General features: G+C 41.4%; 3 protein-coding genes and 1 long non-coding RNA gene across 4 annotated transcripts; 2 read left to right on the top strand and 2 right to left on the bottom strand.

Annotated features, from left to right (window-relative positions):
* The first annotated feature begins 985 nt into the window (after positions 1 to 985).
* Positions 986 to 3,384, top strand: LOC112554348 (BTB/POZ domain-containing protein 6-A-like). Its single transcript, XM_025222088.1, has 4 exons — positions 986 to 1,290; positions 1,598 to 1,932; positions 2,118 to 2,437; positions 2,690 to 3,384. The coding sequence occupies exons 1-4, from the start codon at positions 986 to 988 to the stop codon at positions 3,059 to 3,061; spliced, it is 1,332 nt and encodes a 443-aa protein (XP_025077873.1). The 3' UTR covers positions 3,062 to 3,384.
* Positions 3,385 to 3,422: 38 nt separating this feature from the next.
* LOC112554548 (peptidylglycine alpha-hydroxylating monooxygenase-like) lies at positions 3,423 to 9,207 on the bottom strand. The gene is given in 14 exon segments (XM_025222359.1): positions 3,423 to 3,632; positions 3,635 to 3,780; positions 4,256 to 4,308; positions 4,520 to 4,573; positions 4,983 to 5,059; positions 5,157 to 5,240; positions 5,503 to 5,567; positions 5,935 to 5,986; positions 6,452 to 6,493; positions 6,496 to 6,528; positions 7,072 to 7,181; positions 7,425 to 7,512; positions 8,209 to 8,263; positions 8,919 to 9,207. Coding segments are annotated over 14 exon segments (1,041 nt in total). The 5' UTR covers positions 9,042 to 9,207; the 3' UTR covers positions 3,423 to 3,573.
* Positions 9,208 to 9,363: 156 nt separating this feature from the next.
* Positions 9,364 to 10,889, top strand: LOC112554549. Its single transcript, XR_003097257.1, has 2 exons — positions 9,364 to 10,014; positions 10,249 to 10,889. It is a non-coding gene; the product is annotated as an uncharacterized LOC112554549 (long non-coding RNA).
* Positions 10,890 to 13,810: 2,921 nt separating this feature from the next.
* LOC112554126 (cholesterol 25-hydroxylase-like protein 1, member 2) lies at positions 13,811 to 18,248 on the bottom strand. Its single transcript, XM_025221735.1, has 2 exons — positions 16,639 to 18,248; positions 13,811 to 15,849 (listed from the first exon to the last, which is right to left on the bottom strand). The coding sequence occupies exons 1-2, from the start codon at positions 17,068 to 17,070 to the stop codon at positions 15,415 to 15,417; spliced, it is 867 nt and encodes a 288-aa protein (XP_025077520.1). The 5' UTR covers positions 17,071 to 18,248; the 3' UTR covers positions 13,811 to 15,414.
* Positions 18,249 to 21,787: the final 3,539 nt, after the last annotated feature.

The following is a 21,787-nucleotide window of genomic DNA, read 5'->3' as shown; positions in this document are numbered from 1 at the left end:
GTGAAGGCGCGATGTTCACGTTACATCCTTTTATGGGCATAATCGATCAGGTGACTGTCCGACTAAGGGTAGGTGCTATTTATAGAACTTGCTTTATCGCCGGCGTTTCTCTCCTTTTTTTAACGATCTCTGCATCGTCGATTACATTCTATTTAGGAGCTTGCCATATATGGCAAACGTCTATCTAACCGCGAAATACATATCTCGGTCTGTCAGTCTGTCTGTGAGAGAGAGAGGAGAAATGAGAGGGTGAAAGAGTAACTTATAGTACACACGTTCTAATAAAGTGTAGAGAGCCTATACTGAGGTTTGAGAAGTGCCCCGCCTTGACTCAGAACTTTATTTTTATCATCGCAAACTTCAGACCATAAATGAGGCGCGCAGTGAGAGGACATACATATAAGGCCATGTGCTCCCAGTGCGGACAGGTGCGCGTGTAAGGAGACGAGCTGATGACCTAAACCAGGCATTGATCTCTGGAGTCTGTTGTGGTTACTGCCGGGTATGCGGGTATAAAAGGGTAGATCATGTCTAGTTAGTCAGCCTGTCAAGGGTGTGTTTAGGGCAGGTGTGGCAGGAACATCAACACAGGTGTGTGATATTTATGTGTCCTTGATGGCAGCAAGCATCGTGTCCACCCCTGCAAAGGTCAGAAAGTTTCAATTCTCCTTCTCAGTATATAGCGCTGAATGATCAGACTTCTGCAGTTATTCTCTAATAGTATTCAGTGTGTAGTTTGGGACCAAAAGATGTGTACAGGAATGCATGCGTGCTTCTTTATGTGTTATGTGTCTGCGTTCGTGTGTGTGTGTGTTTTCCTTGTAATGTTCATTGTCTATGTGCGTTTCTATGATGAATTGCCTGATTGCGATACCCTTCTCTGTCTCACGGCATCACTACCTTCTGCTAATTACATCTTTTAAAGCCCACTGAGTTCGCTTCCGTGTGTGGAAATGCTCTATACAAATCCTATTTGTGTTTGCGCATGTGTCTTTATTTTTATCATGATGATGATGCCTGTAGTCACCTGCGGTGGCTAGCGAGGACAGGCCAGAACTGGTACGAGACAGATGACATCATAGAATGCAATCGTCAGATGCTGGAGCAGCAGTTTGCCTGTGATGTGCACTTTGTGGTGGGGGAGGAGCGCGAGCGGCAGGGGGCGCACCGCTACATGCTGGTCAGTCGCAGTCCTGTCTTCGCCGCCATGTTCCACGGCTCCTGGCACGAGCCTAGCGACAAGGACATCGAGGTCCCGGATGTGGAGCCTGCAGCCTTTCGCAACTGCTGAGGTTGCACGCATCTCTTTTTCCTTCCTAGGGAATGTTTTCTGTGGGTCTTTACTCTCCTCTCTCTCTCTTCCTTAAGTCCTCTGCCTGTGGATCTCTCTTTTCTTCATCTCTTGTCCCTTCTTTTACGGCAATTATCCACAGACTTATTCGCAGACCATTTTTATCTCTAACTGCATATATCTTGCATACATATGTACTCGTGTTTGTGTGTGTGTGCACTCTCGCGCATGTGCTCTCATGAAAGGACCGGCATATAAAGATTTTACGACCTTTGTCCTATGACCTACGAACTATGAACTCTCCAGGTACATGTATACGGGTGTTGCCCACCTCGATGCCACCAGCGTGCTGTCAGTGCTGTATGCTGCCAGCAAGTACTCAGTGTCCGGCCTGTGTCGTGCCTGCATAGACTACGTGGAGGAGAAGCTGGACGTGGAGAACGCATGCGCTGTCATGGAGCAGGCCCATCTGTTTGAAGAGCTGGACTTCCGGTCGCGTGTTCTGGAGCTGATTCTCCGGAAAGGGGAACGGTATTGGCATGTGAGGACATCGCTGAGCTGTGTCACGATTGTCTGGTCAGCATCATCGGTTCTGACAGTCTCATATGCCAAGAGGAACAAGTGTGGGATGCTATGGACAGGTGAGCTTTGAGAAAGAGAAGTGGGGGTTAACGAGCAGGCGCACTACTAAACTCTAGAAGAGACGATCTGAAGGAAAGTATGTAATATCAAATTAATAGTGACGAGAAAGACCATGAAACAAGAAAAAATGAAGACCTTACGGTATTTTCATTTCTTCCTGTCGTCACCTGACGCATAATCTCAGGTGGGCGGCAAGAGAATGCCAGAGACGGAGCTTGGAAATCACGGACGACAACCGCCGCATCATGCTGGGCTCCGCGCTTTTCCTCGTTCGCCTCCCTTTGCTGGACCCGCAGGTGTTCGTGCAGAAGGTGGCTTCACGCGCTCTGCTGTCGGAGGAAGAGAAAGTCGACGTCATGCGTCCTTCCTGTTCCTGCCATGCGCTGTGCCCACTTTTCGAGCGTGCCCCGCAAGAAAGAGAGACACAGAAGGTTCAATCGGTTTGAGAACCGAGCTGCTTTGGCCTACAACAACCAGTCAGGCGAAAGTGCAATCTGCTTGAAGGCAAGTGATTTACAAGTACATGTACTAAAGCTCTTTGCAATACTCGACAGGGGTGTATCTGGGTAATGAAAACGTGCATGTATGTCTGCAAACTTGTTTTCTTTCCTTCCACTTATTGTACATTCATTAAACAATAGCTTTATTTTTATTTTGAAAGCGGAAATGAAAACATAGAGTCGACCATTTTCTATTTTCTCATAATTTTGATATTGCAACAAACGTTAAGACAATAAATGCTGACTTTGTCTTCAGACAAATCAAGACCTGTATGTCGAGGGTTTTACCATATACGGAACGTGCAGAGGAGGCAGCCATGTTCTGCACGTAAAGGGCAGATTACTCGACGCCAACGACAGGGCCATAGCGGAAGTCACAAGCGACGTTGCCACTGACAGCAAACTGGACATTTACGACGTCATGTTGGATGAACCCTGCAGGCTAGCCAAAAACACGTGGTACACCTTGGCGGTGGACATCAAAGGTTCTCACACCTACGCCGGGAGTAACGGTCGACTCACAGTTTTCGATGGGGACATAATATTTACCTTCGCGCCAACTGAAAAATCTCAGACAGGCACATCTGTTGAGCAGGGGCAACTGCCTGGACTCGTTTTTATGATTTGACCAAAAAGAAGGGACAGATAAAGTGTCCAAGGGATGAGGAGAGGTCAACCAACTGCTTGATTTTGTTTGGTTTTGTTTTTCCTTTTATTCTGAGGTTTCATTGACTGGCTTTTTGCCAGTCTGAGGGTTGTTTGCTGCCTAGGTGAGTATATTCGCTTGTTTATTTTTGAATGTAGAAAAATATATGAATTTATGTATTTATTTTAATGCTCAAGTAGGATCAACTTATGCTTTGTGTGAATTAATGATTCTGCAACTACAAAGACAGGTCTTTATAACAATAAAAAAAAAGAAACTCATGACATTGTCTGCGATGTTAGCTTTGGCTCTCGTGTTTTTTTTTTCAATGTCTTTATTAAGTCTGTGTTAATCTTTTTGAAGAAGTCTCTATGCGTGACAGTATCGTTTGAACATCTGCGAGACCCAGACTAGAATTTTTTTCCAGGAGCAGCTTAACGAACATAATCTTGTCCTCGTTGTACCAAACCTCGGACAGCCAGTCGTTGTGGGTCTCATCTGGGATCCAAGTTAAACTTGCGGCGGATCTCTTCGCCACCAGGGATCCCCTTAGCGAGCTGGCATCGGGCGGTGTTTGAGTAAAATATTCCGTCCACAAAAATGTGTTGCCGTTGCGAAAGCAAGTAGCCGTGGTCAGGTCTTTCTGTTCGTAGGTGGAGTAAAGGATGTAGAAGTTGCACATCTCGTCGTCGTTGGTAGGACTGTCAGCAGACATCATCAAATTTATGACTAGAGCCATCAAAAGCCCGGAGGGACACGCTATATATATATCATATGGAGCACGGCAATATTTCCCTTGGATTCATTATGTTTCATGACACTCTAAACATACTTTTGAAATAGGAAAACATGCTTCATTAACATTTCCGTTGTAATAATAATAATAATAATAATAATAATAATAATAATAATAATAATAATAATAATAATAATAATAATAATAATAATAATAATAATAATAATAATAATGTGATTTGAAAAGCGCACTAAGGAACATGCTCTCAGGGCTTGAAGCAAGAACGAGATAAAAGAACTTAAAAGAAATCCCCACAGAAACTTGTTCGTGATAAATAATATAAATCTATTGTTAACCAGCCATCAACTTTAAACTTAAATTTCAAATTGAACTCTGGCTGACATTTCACCTGTAGTCATCCTCCTGTATGCAGTACTCACCCGATCTGTGTCGGCTTAGTCCTCCTCATGCTGTTGAATGTGCAGCGCGATGTCTGTGAACAAGAGACGAAATGTGTTGACAGTTTAGAGAAAGAGCGAGCAGGGGTTACATCAAATGACAAGAAAGAGTCAGAAAGATGCAGAATTTTTTCAAAAATTTTGGCAAAGAAAGAAAGGTCAAAAGGGGTGAGAAAGTTGAAGTAGGGGAAGAAAGAAGAGACAAATATTACAACGCCATGATGATGATCAACACAGTTTTCTCACCAGAATATCGCCATCGCGTATGTCCAGGCCTGGAGTCTTTATGTCGTAGAAAGTCTGACAGGTTACAAACCAAAAAAAAAAAATCAGAGTATATAAGACAAACGCCCTACCAACGGAATACCTTATGTCTTTTAACAACCATTCAACATTATCGAATGCAGTAGTTATCGTAAATATTTAGATGATTAAAACGAAGATACACAGTAAAACTAGCATTCAGTTCTAACATAAAATTTTTATCATAGAAATACTTTGTGAGTCTTATTTACTGGTTTTGACAAGCTTTGCCAAGGAATGATCTGTTGTGCACACTTGTTTGCGAGGTGTGGCGCTGTCTTCGAGTAAATGTCCACTGTACTGTCAGGGCTATACTTCATTTGGTACTGAAGTGACAAAAATAGTTAATAAGGAAAGAGATAAATGAAAGGCAGACAATAGAAGTAATATACGACGAACAAAATACCTGTGGTCGTTGTGGAGACATCCGACCAAGTTCAACCCATTCGCCATCTCTGATTCTGTACCCAGAGTTCACCACCGCTGCACACACCACAAAATAATACAGACTGCTAAATTAAAAATATTTTTGAAGAGTGCTACTTATGGAGGTAAGACAAACAAAGCCACACATACATACCAATGTTATGTCCGTGAGTTCTGTAACCAACAGGGTAGATTGTGTAATTCAAGTTGAACTCACATGCTGACTCCATCTTAAAAGCTGTCAAAGACAAGAAAAGAAGAATACTTGAATACTTCAGTGGGGATGAAAAGAAAGCAAACACAACCCTCTCCTCTATCTCGTTCTTACTCCCCCATCTCTCTCTCTCTCACACACACAAACACGTGTGTACGATGACTGCAAGCTATCAGTGCATGCGTGAGTGTCTGTATCTGTAAAAAATGTACAATTATTAAATGTTTATGGGAATAAAGTTCGCGACAAGTAATCGTGGATATATTTGTATGCTGGAAAACAAAACCTGGCATTTGCGGCGGGATGCTGCCATAATTTCCAAGAACATAGTAGCCGGCCTGCTGAGGCTGACTGCAACAATAAAAAAAAAACAACCAATGAAAATAATAAATAAGTAAAAATATATGACTGTTAAATGTTAGGGTGGGTGGTACTGTCACTTCTTCTTTGAAAAAAATAACTAAAGAATACAAGATCGATTTGATTATTGAGCAGTTTTTTTTTTCCTTGTGATTTACGTGCTCTGAAAATAAACATTTCGTAATGACTTACAGAGCTTTACAATTTTTTTGGTACTTTTGTTTTGTTTCGGTTATTTGTACTGTTCACACTTTCATGCTCTTTGTCCTAGCCTAGAGAAACATATACAGCAGACAACAACACACACACACACCTTCTGTTGGAAGTCTAATGAACTCACCTGTATGTAATAATTTACTTACCGAGTGTCGTCATTTGCAGTGTAACGCCGGATGTATCCGATTGTTCTTCTAAAGAACAGAAGAGTTTCAGAAAATGTAAGAATTCTTAATCACCGCCTCGATATTAAAACATTAAAAGTACCCCGCTTATGACTGCCTTCGCTCGTAAATTTTCTTTATACTTTCCTCCAAGGATAGTCTTTCAAAGATCTGTCTATCCTGTCTGCTTCCCTCTGTCTCTGTCGTTTCTGTCTCCAGTTCACTGTATCTTTCTGCTTTTTGTCTATCTTTAACATTCCAGAATGTAATTATATTGAAATTACAACCTAATAGATTTCATCGTATGTTCATCTAAATTAATGTTAACTTTGTTCAATGGTAAACCAAATTCTTTCTTTCTCTGTACATTTGTATGAGTGTGTATGTGTGTGTGCAAGAGAAAGAGTGGGTGAGAGAGGGAAGGGAGATTTCTCATTACAAATAACCGGCGTTGTTTCCCTCGAGTTTTAAGTATTTCTAATCAGATCAGCTCACCTCCAAACGGATGCACGTAGTGCAGCTGTAGGACGAGATAGTGATGCCAGTATTGCCACCCACGCGAAATCCCACACCTAAAAACATTGAATTCTCCTCAAATGTCTTACAGTGATTAATCAAAAGGTATATGACATCAGTCAGATAAGAAAAATGTTTTCCATGCTTCCCTTAACTAAAGTAATGTTTTTCATTTTTTACATATTTCAATAGAATTTTGGTCTGATAGCAACAACATTATAAACTACCGAACTATTATCCACGCTACCAGGTAAACAAGAAGACACTGAGCATTACAGAGAATATTTTTTATACTCTTAGTTTGAGGTTCCGGTGAAATATATCAAACGTTTGTTTTTGACACAAGTATTTTTTTCTACAAAACTTGTATGATGTTATTTCAGAGATCAGGACAAAAGCCACTCCAGCAAATTGAAACTCAACACTAGTGATCAGCAAAATCAATCTGGCCGGAAAATAATTATAACTTTTGCGCATTGATGCCAGACTGGATATCCGGGCAATTTTTATAGTAAACATGAAATGTTTAGTGTGAGCAGGTCGCCATGGTGTCTGCTCAGTTGGTGTCTCCAGTGAACATTAATATTTGAGACAAATACCGTCGGGCAGGTTCTTTGAAGGTGCATCATTTGCCCAGGCGAAGACAATTTGTCGTCCGCCATCCCCACAGACAGACATCTTCGAAGAATCTTCCAAGAGTGGACAACTCCTGAAACACCATGGCAAAGACCCTTGCGAAATCGAAGGCATAAGAAAAATACGAAGATTAACAGTACAAGTGATGTTATTATAGGGATTTGTAGTTTGCAACAACGGTGCGACAGAGATTGTTTTTCTAGAAGTTATCTTCCACAAGAATTGTTGTCAGATAGAGGTTTGCGATTTCAGACCAAATAGGGAAGCTTGAAGACGAAGAAAAGAAAGAAGATTGAGAGAATGAAAGGATGCAGACCAGAAAGACTGGTTGTCGCCAGGCGTAGTGCAGCCGTATACCATCATGTGGTGCGCCACGTGCATGCTGGCATGCGGGATGAACTTGACTGAAACATATTAGGTTAGTCTGATCTGGGTACGATCGAGCAGTCAATTAATAAATGAAAGAGAAAAAAACTAGAGATAAAAAAAATTTGTAAAGAAAGCAATATCGTTTATGAAAAGCAAAGGCAATGATTTAAGTGACAAACTGAAGTCAACAGACGCTCAGATGCTGGTTGGTTGGTTGGTTAGTTGGTTTGGCGGGAAAGTGCTTCCACCTAGAGGTGATTTCGCACTAGAAAACTCCCCTGACGTCGAGCCTTGCGAACATGTATCGCAAACAGAGAGTATCTTGAGATTCGAACGCTGGGCCTCTCTCTTTCTGTGTGTGTGTGTGTGGTGGTGGTGATGACAAGCAAGTCTTTTAACCATTCCACTACAATGCTCCCAAAGATGGACAGACAGTAAGACAGAAAGATATAGGAGCGAAGATTTACATCCTGCACTCCGTCCATCCACACATGCCTTCTGAAAATCTCGCAAAATATAAACACACCACAAACATTGAAACACTGAAAGTGGATGGATAGAAAGAAAAATTAAGCAAGGAAAAGCCTCGACTGAGAAACAAACGAACACTTTGCTGACAAATGCAGAAGCGAACACACACACACACACACACACACACACTGACAACACAATTATCCATACACAATGATGTATAGTCAAGCCCCTCCTCTTTCTTCCATACTATAACTTACGTATATAGGATTCTGTACTTGGCAGCTTGTAGGCATGGCAAACCAGGTCGTCTTTCTTGATACAGAAAAACACAAAAACTTTACCGGTCTGTATCTACCTTACTGCTTTCTTTTTCTTTTCTTTTTTTTTTTTTTTTCAAAAAGCGAACATGTGAGAACACCAATATTTTAAACAGTGGTGGTTTCGTGTTCACATTTTTAAAAAAGAAATATTTGCTAATTTATTAATTTATTTGTTGTTTTTAGTAACAAGATGTCGTGACCATTATACAAACACTAAACATCTCAGATACAATACTCAAGAGGTCAACTGCAGCATAAAGGAGGTCATTCTCCAGGAAGGAGACTGAGAACGACCATTTCGACAACAACAGGGAAAGACTTTTAACAACACCAAGTTACTACACGACTAATATTATCATTACACCTGTTAGCTAATGCAGCTTGTGAAACAGCAGACGAAATTCATGACAGCCATAATGGAGGTCGACAGCTTGTCTAAAACACATCAGACATCCAATACACTCATCATCGAGGTTTAGAATTCGTTTGCCATGAGTCGGAGTGATCGATCAAATAATTATTAATCGTCTTAGTCTTAATACTGCACATGTTTTCTAAGATGTTCATATATGTTGATGTTTATTTTATCAGGAACTGCTGGCAGAGAACGAGTCCATACTACTCAAGATAAGCTCAGGACAACTCACCCTCTGAGAAGTAGCATTCGGCATCCGTATGTTGATCTCAAACAAACCGTTGTCACTGTCGTCTGCCACGCAGTACACCCCGAAGCTTCCAAGAAGGAGAAGCAGGAGTATGGGAATAGTCATGGCTTCCTTCACTTCTGCTGATCTATTAAACTACTGAGGGAGAAACCACTGCGACAGCTTGTAGAAAAATGTTTTCACATAAACTCGCCTTTCTTATCAAGGGGACCAGTACAATGATAAGAACAACTTCATTTGGGATTCAACAGAAGGGATGTCCTTCTCATGAAATAACAGGAGTGGAGAAAGACATTAATGTCGTATTTATGATGACGTATGAAGATGGCGGATGGGTGGTACCTACTTTGTTTTCGGTCTTGCCTGATGGATTATTGCTGCTTACCGAGGCTTCGCTGTCGACTTTAATTTTTAGTTTCTGGCTGCAACAGCTTGGATGTGCTGCTCTTTCATTCTGGTGTCCTCGGTTTTGGTTCTGTTATGTGGGAGATGATCAGTGGTGACCGTTCTGTGCAGATTCATCTTTACTTTCGTTCAATGGATTGTTTGTCGTCGTTCTGCTTCAGTTCGCTCATGTGTGAATATATGTGATATACTGATATACTGATATACTGATCTGCGAGTGAATTTTCTCCGAGTGTGGTGCCTGCAGACGGTGGTTGTGGATATGTGGTCTTATTTTCCTTTATTCACATTTATTTTTGTCTGTGCTTCAGTACCTAGTCCGCTACGTTTCTACGTCATAGTACATTGTCGTCACTGCTGACATCACCGCGTGACTTCGAACTATATCACTGACCCACTTCATTCTGTGCTTTTGACCTGTGTATATCCAACACCAGGTTATTGGCAATTGTTACCCTTTCCGTCCATCCGTCCATACTTCCTATAATTAATAACCACCGTACACGTCACAAAAGGGGCGCTTCACACGGGGCGACTCAGACGCGTGTGTTCAGCTGGCATAGTTTTTACGTTTGTTCACCTGTTTCAGCCCTGTTGGAGGGACTATTTTTCGTTTTGGAAGTTTTATGAAAGATTCAGGATGCGTGCTGTGTTGCTGCTGGACGGTTTGGTGGTGGTGGCAGTTGTTTTCTGTGCTTTCAGAGTTGGTGTTGTTGCTGGCACACCGGGTCAACATGGCGACCGATATCCAGTCGCTCAATCGACATATTTCTCACGCCCAAGTAATTGCCACGTGAGTTTGGACTGGTGTGTATCACTGTTGTGTATGCGCACCCGACAGCGACATTGTCACGCGCCGCCACGGAGATCGCCGAAGTTGTCCGATCGCTACAGTCACTTAGCCCAGATGCTCCTAACTTTGTACTTGGTGATTTTAATAACTGGGGTTGTACGATCTGCTCTGCCTGCTTTCAAACAATATGTAACTTGTAATACCCGTCTTGATGGTGACCCCGATCGTTGCTACGGCAACATTCCAATGTATTCAAATCCATCAAGCTCCCTCAAATCGGTCAGTCCGATCACAACGCTGTACGTCTTATTCCTGCCTACAGAGTAGATTATGCAAACAAACTGAATGCATTTCATTGTCGCTTTGAGAGGGATGATGTTGGGGAGGAGTTATTTAATGTGATTTCTGCACTGGAGGAGAGAGTAGGGGAGGAGCAGCATGGGAGCGAATTGGATGACTTTGTGATTAAGGAAAACGCTGTTTTATCCCTTTTTAGACCGGTGAATGTGAGGAACGCATGTGGCCCTGATGGTATTTGTGGAAGAGTGTTGAAAAACTGTGAGACTCAGCTGTCTGGTGTTTTCACTCAGTTGTTCTCTTGGTCTGTAAAATGTGAGTACTGTACCAAATATCTGGAAACATCCATCATTTGTCCTGTTCCTAGAACCAAAAACCTCTATTGCCAGTTGTCATACCACGTCATATAATTTCTCCTAGTGAGATAATAAAGTTCCATTGAATTGAATTGAATTGAATTGAATTGAATGTGTTGGGGTCCACGTGAGCCCGTAACTGACCTGACGAGTCAATTTTAAATAATAGGCGGTCGATTCTAGATAAAAGAGGAAATCGTGGGAGGGAGGATATTTTGATATTGCGAGTAAAATGAACACGTCAGTGCCGGATGTGAGTCAGAGCGTGTGGGATCAGGTGGACATTGCATTTATTAGTGAAGGCGATTGTAAAGGTGACATTCTACAGCTTCTGCTGCACTTTAGGACAACTCAAAGCTTTGGCAGGGTGAGTACACTATGGGTGGGCGGCTTTGATTGCCATGTACTGCTATTACAATTCATGATTGTTGAATTATGTAATTAGCTGATCGTGGATGTCCGTTAAATAGGTTAGACTATTTCATACAAGTGGTGTCAGCGTGGATAGTGGAATAGTGAAGAGTGTAGTCAGCAAGAAATGATGTGTTTAACTACAACATTCCGTCCATCTTATGCTCCCCTACGCTCCCGACAGACTTGCGCAGTGAAAAAGTGTGTGTGTGTTTTTTTTTCAAATGCAACTTTAATTAACTAATTGGCTACATTTTAATATTTCATTGCTAGTGATTGTGAAGATCACAGTCGTTCTTGCTTGCTTGAATAAATCCTGCTCTTCTAAGTACATACTAAATGCTAAAATCTCATGTTTATTAGTACACTAAACACTCAAGTCCACACCGACTGAGAGAACATCATCATGGCTGAAAGGTGGCGACCTGACACAGAAGTGCAGCAGATGGTTCATCATCAATAATTGCACAAGCAGTCACCATATTTTAATTACAGAAATTTATAAATACATTCAGTCGCTGGCGCACTTGAAATAAGCGAACAGGGTAATTGTGGGAACAGGATTTACTACTGCCCCAAGACTTTAAAAAAAAAAATACCACTTCGTTTAAAAACTCGATTGACATCCCCTTGTATTTCATGAGGATTTGCCCCGTGTTTACCTAGCTCCCGTTCTATTACACGAACTCAGCAGTTGCCCAAGGAGCAAGCACTGCAGGGGACTGTACAACTGTTCTGTGTTTTTTTTTTTTAAAACTAGGAGCAATGTTAGGACATTGTGTACACCTGCTCGTGTTTCTCAGCTGAGTAAAGTCTACTGTTAATTTTACACTTATAAGCATTCGTCATTAAAATATGCAGACACCCTACCTGAGGTCCCTACTGACTGAATGGTGTTGCACCTTTGCTTATATTTTGAAAATTAAGCATAAGTAGGAAATATTATTATTTTAAAATGAGCTTATCATCAAAAGTTTTGCACTCGTGTTGTCCTGTAAGACAGTTGAGTAATTATTACCTCCCCTACCTGTAGACAGTTGAATATTTATTACCTCCCCTACCAGTCGCCGTTCTGCTCTGAAAACCTGCCTGAGTCAATGGCGACAGGCTGCTCGAGTTACAACACTAGTCATTGTTCTGCTCCTTCAACAGTTGTGTCAGACCTACTGGTGACAGGGGAACGGGCGGTCACCAGATGTATTGAGCATGACTTGACAGCCTCGCTGGACCGAGAATAATAACACTTTTTTACATTTAAAAAGCAAATAAAGTGAGATTGTAAGCCTCATTTTGTTGGACAGAACAGAAAAGTTGATTGTTGAATGCACTATAATTATCTGAAATTTTTACAGGGCGTGGGACAGAACTTGTCTTTTGCCCAGGTCACAACATATCTGTACCCAGTATATACCAGCATTGATAAGTGGAAATACTAATAAGCACACCATTTTATCATTTTGTTCAATATATAGATAACAGAATTTTTTTTCCCTGTCAGTTATTCTTAGGGAATGAAACAGCATGGTAGTATTTTGACACACCAATAAGCTGATTTATTCGAAATAAGATAAACTGTAAAAATACAAGTAATAGATTTATGCTGATATGCTGCAGATAATTAATAAAAATGGCTTTGATTACACGGTTGAGTTGATGGTTGCCAACGCAGGGAAGCTCAAGGCATGGTGCTACTAAGGCAACACGCGATTAATAAACAAACCTGTTTGTGCAATGTTTTTTTTTGTCTTATATTTATGTCAAAAAAGCTAATTAGGGTTAAGTAACAGGTAATGCCCTCCTTTCACAAATTCCCCGAAGTTTCATATGCAAACAACGAAAATTCTATTAGTTTCTCATTTCTGGAAAAGCGTTTCTCATTTTCTAAACTTTTATCAGACTTTAAAAACTCTTTATGAGCACCCCGGATATTTCATGCACTAGACATTGAAGCAAAAGATTGCCTGCTTGCATGAGCCTGTAATTAAGGGGGTTGGGGGGGGAAGCTAATTCGACAACACGCTTATCATATCTCTAGTCCGTGACCTCAGGGGTTCGGAATCCCTACGTTCAAGACGAAGCGAGGTTTAACTTACGAGGGCAAAAGTAACTCCTGCGGTTTGTTGCCTAGCGACCTAATCAAGGTAGCAGAGAGCAGTGATCTTTTCCGAAAATAAAAACTAAATAAGGTTATCGCTACGTGGGAATGCACACTCAACGAACACGAAAGGAAACTCGAGTATGATCCTGGCCGACAACCCTCAATTTCTTCTCTCGGCAGGACCCTGAGAGTGAATTACTAAGAAGAATTTGAAAGACATGCCCTCCATTTCTCTTCCAAGCTTTGAAAAACTTAGGCGATGTCTTTTTTTTTTTGCTTTACTTACTTGTGCTCTTTTGTACATCTTTATAGTAGTGGTTGCTTATGTTTTTGAATTTCTTATGCTCGCTTAAGGATAACAGACAAAGTAAAGGCTGCTAACTTCCCCTTGAATACTCCTCGCCACTAATGACCAGCCAGTCTAAATGAAATGAGCTAAATATTAAGACTACTCAGGTAAAGGTACACACACTTGCACGACACACACAGGTGCATAAATTGACAAACAACAAGCTGGCCTTTTCCGAGATTTATGCTGAGCTGGTGAAAATATTCTTCAAAACAAATCTTTAAAATTCTACGCTAAAACGAAGCTTCCAATATGTCAGCAAAGCAACGTGACACAAAAAGACGAGCACCATTGAAAAATTATTGTTCTTTTATCTGCTCTTACAACATTTGAGTTTCATCTGAATGCCTTATTAAAAAAAAAGAACTACAGTACACAGGTTTTTCTTTCAGAAAATGGACAGCACAAAAAGATTCTTAAAAGTAAATTTCATCTTTTTAGATTGACACTTTCAAATTAATTTTAAAACTTTACATTTTAAATAATAAGAGGCAGTTAATCACATTAACTGTATACTAAATAAAAGAACAAAGTACGTTACCTATTAAAAATCTTTAGACATCAATCTGTATTTTTTAATGAGATAGTTACATAAAGAAATTGAAGTGATTTCTATAATACCAGGCAATTGAAAAAAGAAAGAAAGAGGAGGGTAAAGTACGTTAACAAACGTATAAAAAGATGGGGAAACGAGGTTTGGAATGTCTAGGTTCCACAGTGGGGCGTAGGGTGCACTATCTCACTGTAGCAATATATTGAACAGGTCATGAATGCACAGCCCCCAGTGGCGCCGACACACGCTCTGATAAAATAGTACCATGGGTCAAGGGCAAGCAGTTTACAGTTACTGTTTGTGACCGTTGGCTTCCCTATCAGAATCCTTGCAATGATACAAAGATCCGTCATGCGGAAAGGGCCAAAAAATGGTCACATCAGCCCAGTTTGCATCAGGAGAAAGACAAACAAAAGTTTGTGTAATGCCAAGAACATTTTTAAAAAATAGTTTCTCACATGCACAGATACAAAAAGGCGTGCACACATTATGCAGCTTGAATGGAGGGTAGAAACGGATTTGAAACGACAGTTGTTTTTTAAAATCCGACTGGCTACAAAAGAGGGGGATAACTCGACAGGTCTAACCCTCTTCCTGTCATGTTTCTGTTGTAATGTCCAGCTTAACTTTTATCTTTTTCAATAGGACTGTTAGAATGTTTGAAAACATCGCACATATTTTAAAAATCCAGCCGGAGCATTTTTAGTCGTTATTCTGAGACCATAAATTAGTTGAATAGATGGTAAAATAGCTGGAAATAAAGTATAATAAGGCTGTTTCTTTATAAGAAAAAAACAACTAACGAGTGTTCTGTCAATTTATAAAACAATAACCTCCGTATTTCATGCAGTATTTTAGGGCACGATGATTTACTGCCTAAATAACTTTATGACTACCCGCATTTGTGGTCAGTGTTTGTGCCAAAAGATGAGGACTAAAATGACAGTATAAAACTAATGTTCGTTCTTAAAAAAACCCTCAAAATATCGATTTTGTAGTTGATCCTTCAGGAAGGACAAAGTAAACGAAAGAGTTTAACGAGGAGGTCAACAAAAAAGTTAACTATTTGGTCACTGCTTTGTTTCAACTTTTAAAATGAAATATCTCAGTTCTGGAGCAATAGATATGATGTACGAAAATAACTCCTCTTAAATAATTCGCAGATTTCAGTAGTGGGTTTTTTCTTTGTCAGTAGGGCTTGTGTTATGACCTGACCCTAACCCTGCTTCTTTGTCTCTCTTTGCTTTCTCTCGTACTCCAAGAGTGCTTTGCTCTTGATGCCGCCGCCGCTCATGGGAGGGCAGTAGGAGCCGATGATACGGTCAAAGTGGTTGAAGAATGGCTGGAAGTTGGTTAGCGGCTTCTGGTGGTGCATGTCGTGCTTGGGTGAGCCCCCATACAGCCCGAAGGGCATGATGTTGTGCAGCAGCCAGGGGAAGTCGAATCCGATATGAGCCTCCACGCTGACCGTGATGGACGCCACCATGTAGCTCCAGGTGGTCAGGCAGTGGCAGTTGAAGAACCAGGTGTTGGTGGTCGTCAAGAAGCCGACGGTAATGAGTTCCCAAGGGTGCAGGTACTGGGTCACCCACGAGAAGGGGCTGCTGTAGCGGTGGTGGACTGCATGGATGTGCCGGTATAGAAAGCGAACCTAGGCCACAGAAAGTAGTTAAATGGCTAACAGTTAAAATGCTGCTGTATGTGTTGTCGTGTACTCTATGTCATCGATATCACTTTTATTGCTATGGGCAATATGTCACACTGGCATATTCACCTTAATCAAAATTCCTTGCCATAAAAGCAAAATGATATATAGAGAGAGATGCACACGGATACACTGGTAAAAAGCAAAAGGTTAATGAATCAGTCTCTTCACCTGAGTGTCGTTGGGGATTAAGGTGTCAGTGTTAGAGCCTCCACTTATCTCTGGGCCAGCCTTTTTTTGAGAAAACGGTACCCATATCCCTCTTGTTGCTGCTTTACCCTCCCTGAAGCTCTTGTCCTATCCCCATTTCACATATGTCAACTGGGAAAAATATGCTGAGTTGCAGGGGTATCGATTCGGCTGACGCCTACTGGGTCGAATTCCTGTACTCTATAACCACTAAGCTATCCGTTTCCCCTCACGAAACATTTATTCAAAATGAACAGAAGTGTAATGCCCCATATATATTTTCGTTTTCGCATATCCTTTGTTAAATTAGCTATTGAAAGACAAATTGTTAACTTTGACCTGCTGCACTCTTTATTCTTGCCGTCAGTAACCTAAGCAATGTAACTGTCACGTGAACGATTCAATATTGCAATAAAGAGTGTTTCATGAAACAAAAAAATTATTTCCCTTCTCTCATCCCCTACCCGCTTCCCAGCACACACTCACACGCTAAGCACAAATACAAATATGCGTGCATGTTCAAACGCTGCTGAACAAGTCACACACCTTGTGGTGGGTCCAGTGCCAGACAAAGTACTGGAAGTCGAAGATCAGCAGTGCTGCCACCTGATGCCAGACAAACTCCCACAGAGGCGGCGCCATCTCGGGAAGTGGAGTCGGAGGCTGCCACACCCACTGCGCCATTGCGGCCGGTAGGATGAAGAGGACATGGTTCCAGAAGGTGAGGGTCAGCGTGTCCCACACGAGGGGTATGGAGACTTCTTTGTCCGGCTGGATCTTGTACTTCAGGTACCACTTCTGGTGACAGCAGTACATGTCGATCAGCATAAAAGGAATGCACTCCACGAAGTAGAAGAAGATGGACATGAACACTGGGAACAGTGGCGACATCAGCCAGTCCTCGTAGCCAAGACGAAGGTCCCACAAAGGCTGCAAGAAGCGTTGTTCACTTGTCGCTGCTGTCGTTCCGTTCGCCATTTTCCTTATTCAAGGCTGTCTACACCCTCTTCTATTTTTCTTGCCCTTCACTCCCCGCTTCTTTGATTCCTGTTTAATTGGAAAACCTACAGGCACAGGTGTCTTGTGTCAAACAGCCGAGCAAATAATCAATCTATTTTTGCTAACTGAAGTGCAAAGCTACTCAAACCGGATTCCCACCGCAGTCCTTTGTTACTTTTTGTTCCTGTTTTGAGACTTGCAGCCACTCACTTGCCTGTGTACATGCCACCATTACTGACCACCCACATAGAACTGCTGTCAGCACTGTGGTCTTAAAGCCTGTTTGGGCGGGTGCGATGAAACAAAGATAAATACTCCCTGTGCCTGTCAATCATCGAGTACATAGGCGTGACAAAAAAACTGTTACCGTGGTTTGAACAATTACAAAATGAGTTCGGTGTACATTCGCTGACGTCACCCAATCGTTGACCAGTCGTTGTAATCGAGCAGACAGCATGCGACGAGAAAAGGCAACAAGAAACGGAACATAGCATCGACAGGAATAAATGAAATGTAGCTTACGAAATCCACTTAGTTTGCAGAAGCAGCTACTAAACTGCGAGTTGAAAATCCGCAGACGATAAACGCGAAATGCAGTCCATGTTTTTGGTCTAAACGAAGTCCGTCTGCTACTGCAAGCCGGCCATTTGTGTTGTAGCCGGCTGCATTGTCGTGGTTTACATCATAACAGCACTACTCTACACCACGACAAATCAGTCGACTGCGATTTATGACATAATTTATTCAGTCTCCAGCAACGCGGCAATTACTAGTTCCTTTCCTACATGGAAAACCGGCCTCTCCCTCTCCCTCACATTTTTTAAAAAAATACAACAAAATAATGCTAACCGTGCGGACAGGTTTGCCTATTTTTCGCCGAAAAGGGGTGAAAGGTTGAAATCCTTTACCAATCAATTGAAAAGAGCACCGGCTGTCTAATTTTATTCTAAATTATTAAATATACCCAGCAGAATGCTTTAATATTGCAAGTCATTGCCAACACATGGGGTATTTTGTTTAATTTTGAGGTAATGAGCTTCATTAGCCTGCTCTACCCACGAGTTATTTTCGAAGAGTCAAGTGCGCGCAAACGCAGGAGAGCTGCTGCACAGCGCCCTCGTTGTGCAAGGGGCAAACAATGTCGGTCTCGGTGGCCCAGACCGAGCGCTTCAAGAGACGAAACCGAATACCGAGAGCCTTGTCGAAACGTAGTTTCCAGTTTAGGGACAGAGCGGTTTGACCCGCCTGCTGCTAAAACTCGCAACGCAGTCCACCTCCCACCCACCTACCCCCAACACACACAGTTGCATGGCTGATGTGACAGATTCTCCTCACGAAGGAATAACCTGATGGGAGGGCAGGAGCTGTACCAGCGGCTGTCAGCCGTGGTGAACGAAACATCACAGCTGCACGTTTGAAGACACTGATTTAAAAGAAAAAAAAAATGATGAAGTTATTTTCCTTACCTGGAATGTTGAGAACAACATCCTATATCTAACGACCCACAGGAAGGAAATAATCATTTGCGAAACTGAAGCTGAGCCCGCAAAAATGATAGTTTGAATTGTTGAGCATCGCGTAGTTTTCATGTCTGTGGGTGATTTTCATTGCGAAGTCTATGTTAGAGTTTTAACATTAAACATAAATAAACAGGTGTGAAATGACAGGTATCCTTTTAGACAAACTCGGCTGGTCTTTACTATTTTTAACACCGATCCAGCACGTGCACACTTTGAAATGAGCTGGTGCAAGCTTACCCGTAAAATCAAATCCTGTCTTCAAAAAAAAATGTCATTGTGAGGTATGTAAGTGCGCGTGCATATAATAATAATATTGAATATTTTTAATGCACATACTTCTCACGTATACGGAATCTTCTGACATTTAATAGCCTCAAAAAAAAAAAAAAAAAAAAATCTCCTATACACACACAAAATTTATTACATCCAAACACCTTATATCTCTGTCCGAACCACCTGCCAGAAATCTCTACAGTGAAAGGTCAACAGCTTGGACACAAATCACAAACACTGTCACTACTGTCACTGTCAGGGTGTTTACAGACTGGAAAGATGGAGTTTTAAAGACTTTATAAAAGCAATATTAGTGTGTGAATGTTTGGTAGAGAAAGGTAGGTCAAAGAGAAAAGGCACTTTTGTTTTGCTGGTGTGCGGAGGTAGAACTGTATGCGGGAAAGCTAGCTAGCGAGATAAATAATAATAATAACCTCATCTAATCTTTGCTGTGATTTGTCAACTCCTGGAATTTAAAAAATGCGTATTTATACTCTTACACATAAGTAAAATGTCTTCACAAGCTTTGTTGCATCCATCTGCCGCTGATGTCGAAGTCGTAAATGGAGTCTAGGATTATTTATATATTTAAAAAAAATCGTGAAAACAATAGTAGTTTGTTTAATGAAATATTCTCTTTAAACAACGCTTGTCGAAAAACATCCTCCAGACAATCAAGTTTACTAAATATGATAGTCTAAAAAGAAACTGGAATGGTTCTAGAGGCCTGGGATGGTTCAGCGGGCGCGGTCACTCTGGTCTAAACCTCGTATCTGTTAAAAAAAGTTTCATAAAGATATTGTTACACGGTTAAATATTAGAACACAGACATTAATAAGCTGTCGTATGAACATGACCGTTCGCCCGCGCACACACACACACACCTGCGCATGTCATAAGGCTGTGGCGACGGTCAAACGTTTCAAAACTATATTTAGTTACAATTACAGAGCACGAGAGCAATACAGGAGAAATAAATGATTCGTTTCTCACTTAATTACCACTTATTAGCACTATTTCGGTCGCCGATGTTTATAAAAATCGAAAAGATTCAGTGAAATCGACCCTTGTGTCCTTCCGCCGAGTAACCACGATAGCTTCCGAGATGGTCAAGCAGATGAGTCTTCTTGTGATGTCAGAGTCTTCTTATGACATCAGTCTCCTTATGACGTCGCACACAGGAAGTGTCTGTGGTCATTGCGAAGATTTGACGTCTTTTTATTCGTATGACGCACTCTGTGTGTCAGGCTTGTAAGGCTCTGTCTTTCGGAAACTGATGAAAAGAAATTTTGAATCTTTTCCCATCTTTTCGTGACAATCGGGTGCAGCACATTCTCGAGGCATGGTTCTCACTATGGAAACCACACGTCATAGGGTCACGTGATGGAGAACGAGACTTCGTGGAAGCAAAAAAGAGTCCCGTGTAATTTCTCTTATTAAACAACATTCTACTAAAAACCTTCAACGTTTTCCACATGAACACACATATAAATAGACGAGATTCAAATTTATCCTACTCTTTACGCGATTCTAAGCAGTTTTATTTTGCCTTTAGAATCCCTTTAATGTCGATATGACACCCCTACAATCAACTATACAAACGCGATGTCTCGACTCCGTAGTTAAAGTATGAGATGGTCTGTAATTGAGGACTGCTGTCAGTCTCCTCTCTGAGGGTCATAAAACTAGTTTTGTCAGTAACTTATCTAATCAGCGTTTGTTAGCATTAAAAAAATGTGAACCTCAGCGATCTACCTGTCACTTAAAGATGATCAGAGGACAGAGGTCTGCTCACACTTTGACCTGAACTCTTGTCCTGGATGTTGAGCCTGTATCTGGGTCACTTGCCCACAGTTACTGACCTCACTCGGGGAGGTGAATGCTTCCTACCACAGCAAACAGCACGTAGCCCAACAAGCTGGTGTGTCTTGAGACACGACGTGGTGGTTCGCCTGTGATACCACTATCAATCTCAGTAATCGATCATATGATGTGATAAATGTGCCTAAAAAAAAAAAGTCGAGATTGTGAATGCTACAGTAAGCACCCGAGAATGCCAAGTGGTTCTTTGTGAATGCTACAATAAGCACCTGAGCGTGACAAGTATCTGCTTTATGAATGCTACAATAAGTACCCGAACTTGCCAAGTAGTTGATTTGTGAATAATACAATACCCGAGCGTGCCAAGTAGCTGCTTACTTAGAGTTGAAGCAGATATATTTCAGACGCTACAGTTTACTCCCATATGTACTCAGTGGACACACCAATACTTTCTCCCTTCCCCCTACCGCCCTAAAAAAACCCTCAATTTATATTTGCTTCATTCTCTCTGGTTATCTGGTCTCAGAATGTCTATTCATCTTCATTTTTTTTTCTGCCGCTGTGACAGCTTAAAGCAACTTTTAACTATTTTTTTTATAGTAGCGCGTACAAGCACACACACACACGCAAATAAAAAGAGGGTAGTGCCCACTTAAAGGACATTTTATCCTACTTCAGTAGAAGAATGTTGTGGGGTATTATTATATTTGAGTCGCAGTATAAAGCCTGTAAACATTTCTGCTGAAAAAGCAAGCGGAGACTGCTTATGTCAGTAATTCAGTCAGGTCAGACTATCAGCAATACCTTTGTGCTTGCATTTCACTGAGTTGAACAAGATAACACATATACGGCGACCCACTGTTTGAACTTGACACCATCGTGTAACTTAGATATCTTTATGAACAACAGACTAATCGTGCAATAAAGAATAACAGCGCTGGTAAGTATACTTCCATGTTTTTGTTTGTTCTGTACTTCTTCTGTAGTACAAGGTGAGAATTGGGTTCAGTTCTAAGGATCCGTAAAACCTCTTATGTCAATGAGATTTTCTCGAAACGAAATGAGTTTACAAAAAAACTAGA

Source organism: Pomacea canaliculata, linkage group LG13, assembly GCF_003073045.1.
Source record: "Pomacea canaliculata isolate SZHN2017 linkage group LG13, ASM307304v1, whole genome shotgun sequence".
Taxonomy (NCBI): Eukaryota; Metazoa; Mollusca; class Gastropoda; order Architaenioglossa; family Ampullariidae; genus Pomacea; species Pomacea canaliculata.
Note: the sequence above shows the minus strand (reverse complement) of the source record. Positions and strands in the feature narration are given on the sequence as shown.

Coding starts and splice junctions, on each gene's coding strand:
- LOC112554348 (XM_025222088.1), top strand. CDS start 986: ATGTGTCTTTATTTTTATCATGATGATGATGCCTGTAGTCACCTGCGG. Junction 1,291..1,597: donor GCAGCCTTTCGCAACTGCTG/AGGTTGCACGCA, acceptor TGAACTCTCCAG/GTACATGTATACGGGTGTTG. Junction 1,933..2,117: donor GTGTGGGATGCTATGGACAG/GTGAGCTTTGAG, acceptor GCATAATCTCAG/GTGGGCGGCAAGAGAATGCC.
- LOC112554126 (XM_025221735.1), bottom strand. CDS start 17,070: ATGGCGAACGGAACGACAGCAGCGACAAGTGAACAACGCTTCTTGCAG. Junction 15,850..16,638: donor GGCACTGGACCCACCACAAG/GTGTGTGACTTG, acceptor TCTGTGGCCTAG/GTTCGCTTTCTATACCGGCA.